Consider the following 6,000-nt stretch of genomic DNA (forward strand, 5'->3'; position numbering starts at 1 on the left):
CAGTTCTCCACCATTAAGATGCTTCTCTACCACCTACAGAAACGAGTTCACATTCTAAGGTATGACAACATGAGGGCCTGTACCATATGCCTCCAGCCACTATTTTAAGGCCCTCATCCCCACTGTGCTCTCTGTGGGATGTTTGCTCTGCCATGGCTCCAGCGGCCAAGCCAGCTCCTGCCCTCCTTTACCTAGCCCCTTCCATGTTGTATTCCCTTATGGTCTCTTTAGGACATCACACCTGCCTGGCTCCTCAGTTATGTTGTGAACATCTGGAGTGAGGTTAGGGACCATGTTTTACTCATCTCTCTATCTCCAGCATCTGGCTTATGACTGCTGAAAACACTTAGCTCCCAAGTTTAGTTGCTATGGATGGTCAGCCTCTTACTTGGACTTCAAGTTGGTGTGTTTTTAAAAATAAAAATAATATGCAAGTTTTCATGTGTTTCTCACTTAAGTCTGATTCTAAATTTTTCTTTCCAGTAGGTATCATGGTAATATTGGGTTAAAGGTGAGAAAGTTTGTGTTTTTATTTGAAGAAATGGGTATATTTATAGGAGGTATCAAAGTAGTGAATCCTGTTGGTGTAAAAGCTAGTCCTTTACTCTTTAATTCCCACCTCTAATCCGACTCAATGTGCTTGCCCATTTAGTTGTAGAATGGCAGGTTACTGTTTTCTCCGAACAAAGATAATTTCTTTCTTCAGGTCTTTGTGGTAATTAGCAAGCAGGAAAGAAAAAAAAAAAAAAAAACTAAAAATGACTGGTAAATATTGACCCAAGTGCCCAGGAACACCAGTATTTATATCCCTTGTTTGTTCATCGTGGTTCACTCTGTCCTGATTTTTTAATGTTTTTGGTTCTGCCTCGCAGTGTGAATCAGCTTTACTCACAAAATTGATCATTGCTCAGTCTATATTTTTATCTTTCAAAACCTAGGAAAGAACCTTGATGCTGTCCATGACATCACTGTGGCATATCCTCACAACATTCCTCAAACAGAGAAGCACCTCCTTTACGGAAACTTTCCCAAGGAAATTCATTTTCATGTCCACCGATATCCAATAGACACCCTCCCCACATCCAAGGAGGACCTTCAACTGTGGTGCCACAAGCGATGGGAAGAGAAGGAAGAGAGGCTGCGTTCCTTCTATCAAGGGGAGAAGAATTTTTACTTTACTGGACAGAGTGTCATTCCACCTTGTAAGTCTGAGGTCAGGGTCCTTGTGGTCAAATTGCTCTCTATACTGTATTGGACCCTGTTCAGCCCTGCAATGTGCCTGCTCATATATTTGTATAGTCTTGTTCAGTGGTATTTTATAATCACCATTGTAATCTTTGTGCTGCAAGAGAGAATATTTGGTGGACTGGAAATCATCGAAGTTGCATGTTACCGTTTTTTACACAAACAGCCACATTTAAATTCAAAGAAAAATGAGTAAGATGATAAGGTTCACAATGTAAAAACCTAGGGGATATTTTAGAAATGTTCTAAACCTTTGTAAACTGAGATGCATTTTCGCATGACTTTGTCAAATATTTCTACTCTCATCATTATTTGTTAAAGATATTTTGCACTTAATTTTGTGGGGAAAAATATTGCTACACATTTTTTTTAAAATCTCTGAATGTAATTTCAATACTGTGTATGTAGCAGGGAGCGATCGCTGTGAAATAACTTGGGCCAGAGTATTATTAAACAATCATCAGGCTGTTAAGAGATGAGGTACACTCAGGCTTTTCTTACAGGCCCAATCCTGTTTCTTAACAGACTCCCCAGACCAGAGGGAAACCTGGAGCTTGTGAGCACTGGCCAAGGTCATGTGCTAACCCTTGACTGCCCAGGTCTCCTCATCAAGGTCCTTCCTCCAGGTGCCCGAGCAGGTGAGGCCCAGGCTCCCTACCATGCCAATCAAACTCATGTCATCCTTCCTTGAAATCAGAAACTGGAACTCACTTGTCCTTAAACTGATCAAACATTTTGAGAGGAAGCCCTTCATCATTCATAAAATCTTGTGCAGACCAAGACAGCAGAAGACCACCTGTGCCCTTTTCTCTTGTGGAAGATAAAACCTGGATGTGTCTCAGAGAGCAACCACAGGCTCTCCACTTTGAAACCTTAGTTTGAATTTTAAAAGATAGGAATTAGTACAGTTTAAGTTGCTCACTTATACTCAATCTTGAATGCTTAGTGCTGGTTTCCTTACAACTTGTTGGCAGGTGTAGCTTTTTCTGCATGAAAATGGTATACATTAAATCACATACTTTTTTAAAGGAACATTTAGAGGAACATTCTGTTATTGCAGTCAGAAATATTTCTTTAAAACCTACCAATGGCCGGCCCGTGGCTCACTTGGGAGATTGTGGTGCTGATAACACCAAGGCCGTGGGTTCAGATCCTTATATGGGGATGTCTGGTTAGCTCACTTGGGAGAGCGTGGTGCTCACAACACCAAGTCAAGGGCTAAGATCCCCTTACCGGTCATCTTCTAAAAAAAAAAAAAAAAAAAAAAAAACTACCAAAAAAAGATGGCTATTGTGTTTTCTACATGTGCATGGGTACCTAACTTCTGCCGTTAAAAGAACACAAACGTGCTTGCAGACAAGGCAGTAATGGTTTATTTTAAATTTTTAACCCTTGTAGCCTTGACACATTTTACTCTTAAAATCAAAATAACACAAAAATGAATCTTTTTTAATAATGGCAAGGAATCTCTCTTTCTCTTTAGTCCCACAGGCTTCCTCTTTTAATAATAATATTTAAACCCACTTTTGACTAATTATTCACCTAAATATTCCTCTCATGGAAAATTTAGTAAACCAATGGCTCTGATCTTCTTCTGAGACAAAGCAGCGTGGCATCATTTCCATGCTGTGGGCGCTGGCCCTCCTTTTTTTTGCCAGTCATAGGGATGCTGGTCAGAGCTGCAGAAAATATGAGGCAATTAAAAGTCTTTGGCTGTTAGCAAATCTGTGGGTTTTACTCCTGCATTAAACCAGCCTCAAAAGCTACTTATTACATTATGTACTCTTTGGGCATGAATGCCTTCTCTTTAATGACATCTCATTTTTGCTTAACAGTGACTTTTACCCAATAATTGAATCGTGCATTGCCATGAAAGGTAAACACATCGTGAGCTGAGCTCACCAAGCAGATTCTTTGAGAAAACACTGGTTGAGGCAGAACACTGTTGACACAAAATGTTGATGGGAAGAGTATGAACTAGTGCCTCTTCTGAAACACACCAGCATATTTAATTGTTCCCTCAAAGCATGTTTTTAATCCTGCTGGAAGCTACTAATTTGTTATTCGGCGCATCTGCTCCAAACCCAGCTGTTTAACACCGTGGTTTTCAAGGTGGTGTTTTTTTTGTTTGTTTTTTTTTTAAACTTTTTTTTCTTTCCTTAATAAAAAAATTTTCCAATTTAAGTTTCTCTAAGACTTCCTTTGGTTATATTTGGAAACACCACAGAAATAGTTTAACAATTAGGATTGCATTTGTCGGGTAAGAGAGAAAAGCTGTGCTTTCTACCCCTGCAAACTTACATGGCTCATTGTTCAAAGCATCACTTCCTGTGAATTGCATGTCCTCTTCAACTCCGAAACCTGTGAAAAAAGGGAAAATCTTTTTTTTCTTTTAAAAATTTTTTCTTTTGATCATAGAAAACATGTTTAAAGTAAAATACAAACTTTATTTTACCTACCCAAAATTCATAGTTATAAAGTGCTAAAACTGGGGATATAGACTTTGTACTTGCTTTAAGAATTAGAAATAACTCCAAGAAGAAATGTCTGGTTTTGTGTATTTTTGTAATATGGCTTTTTTAAAAAATTGTAATTATTTGTGGTTCCCTTCACATTTGTCTGTGTTAAAGCCTTTTTCTTCTTTTATTTAAAAAAAAAAAAAAGGAATTGTACAGTTAATGATTTGGAACTTTAAACTATTTAAAATTGATATTAAAATGTCAAGTAAAAATTAATAGTTGTGATTGTCCTCAGGAATTATCCCTTCCACACCTTCCCACTTCAGAACTCTGCACCCAAAGCAGCTTGTCTTGCTATGGCTAGACACAGTTTCTGCGTAATGCCTGTTCAGTCATTTGAAGGTAAATTCAGAAGACTCTGAAATGGGTGCAGTGCTGTATGTCCAGCTGTTAAGTGTATCATTCTGAAAGGTTTTAAATAAAGTGAGTGTGGTTCATTTATGACATGTACTCCTGTGCCTAAAATATGAACCTACAAGCAGGGGCACTGATTAGGTAACATGTAATTCTTTGGAAGAGCATAGTAAAAGACTAAAAATATGAATATAAATGTTAGAGCCCATAATCTGACTCCCAGTAAAATCCTTATTAGTTATGCTGTTAAAATGCATATTAGTTTCCACTTGAGTCACTTTTAAATTAGTTACTTCAACAGCACCATGTCAAAAATTATATGTTGGTTTCCAAGACTGAATTCCACAGAAAGAAAGACATTCCCATTTCACCAGACTTCAAACTCTGGCCCTGACCACGGTGCCCCTGTGTACTTTTACAATGAAGACTCTAATGAAGGGAGGCTGTTGGTATTAAATTGTTTACATTTCTTTATACAAATAATGTGCTTTCAGTGCCTTAGTTACAGGTCCCTTTCTTTTTCTTGTTCCAAGAATTCTGCAATGTGTTTCTTAGGTAAAGCCTGTTTTTGCTAGTCACTGGGAGAGAAATGGTCTCTGAGCACTGGTTACTGTGGTTGGTAAACACTACTCTGTTATAAGGTGTGGAGAAGAGAGCTTGATGCTGGGGTAGTGGCTGCCTTCGGGCTGTTAGGTAGAAAACGAAAATGGCTTTGCCACACGGTGAGCTTCAGATTAGATATGGCCCTAAAATTGTCTTGTACTTATCTTACATTTTTATTTTGGAAGAGAATCTTGGTTTTGGTAATTCATTTTTTAAAAGATCATTATGTGCAAAACACCTAAGTTTTAAAAATAACTCACAGAATGGCCTTAGCTTTCAATATCCACTGATATGTTTGTGAGTTGTGTTATCTGTAATATACATCCCAGAATAAAGTGAAGTGAATTAAATTGTTACACGTGTGTTCCGTTGCTGCTTTTACAGGATGGAAAACTACAGGTTCCAGTGCTATTTTGTTTTTCCACATTGTCACATCCTTACAATATGTAGGATTAAGGAAGAGCTGGCTAGTTATGTCTTTCTTTGACAGATGTTTTAAAAACAAATGGCCTAAGCAAAAAAAAAAAAATGCACCGCCCCCATAACTGAAAAAGTCCAGGGGCCACAGTTGAATTCAGGGCTTAGCAAATGTCATCAGAACTTGGTTCTTCTCCAGCTTGCAGCTCAGCTCTGCTGTTGAAGACAATTTGGTCATTCCACAAGTGTGAGATCTTACGTAAATACGAGCACCGCCAGCTCTTAAACATAAATGGAACTCCAAGCCGTCCTCCCTCACCTCACTGTCAGGGAGTCTATAGCTATGACAGCAAATCTTGGACCAAAACCTGACACAAGTATTAAAATGTACTTAGTGGACACACACACACACACACACACACACACTCGGGGAACCTATTCTTATAAGCTCTGCAATGACCCCCTCTGTCTTCAGGTCCTGCAATGAGCACCTTTGCATGAAAGATTTTCTCTGAGGGCAGCCCATGATGTTGTTCTTTGAGATAGGGGCATGCAGGACTGAAAAGAGTGCAGAGCGGGCCCCAAGAGTGCTGGTCCCCAGGACTGGGCCGTCGGGCTTGCGGGACCCCTGTATTCTGCTTCTTGGGTTCAAGTCCAATGGGAAAGAACGAACAGACTGCTTCCCCAGAGGCTCAACAACAATCCCAAATTGGTCTCGATGCTCCTTCCTGAACCAGTCACTCACCTAGAAATAGGACAGGATTACACCCCTGGTTCCCCGCCCTCCCCCCCCCAGGAGGCAGGGCTGGAGCTTGTTCCACTGGACCATAGGGAGTCAGAGTGGGGGAGGGACCAATGCTAA

At 39.6% G+C, this 6,000-nt stretch overlaps 1 protein-coding gene across 2 annotated transcripts in view; it reads left to right on the forward strand.

Moving 5' to 3' along the window:
• LCLAT1 (lysocardiolipin acyltransferase 1) overlaps nt 1-5,071 on the forward strand; it is a 175,532-nt gene extending 170,461 nt beyond the window's left edge. For both annotated transcript variants that reach the window (XM_063078755.1, XM_063078756.1), the window contains one exon: nt 939-5,071. In XM_063078755.1, the coding sequence (XP_062934825.1) occupies nt 939-1,441 (503 nt within the window). In that variant the 3' untranslated portion in view covers nt 1,442-5,071. The remainder of the gene's footprint in view (nt 1-938) is intronic.
• The last annotated feature ends 929 nt before the right edge of the window (nt 5,072-6,000 follow it).

The sequence above is a fragment of the Cynocephalus volans genome, chromosome 14 (genome assembly GCF_027409185.1).
Source record: "Cynocephalus volans isolate mCynVol1 chromosome 14, mCynVol1.pri, whole genome shotgun sequence".
Classification (NCBI taxonomy): Eukaryota; Metazoa; Chordata; class Mammalia; order Dermoptera; family Cynocephalidae; genus Cynocephalus; species Cynocephalus volans.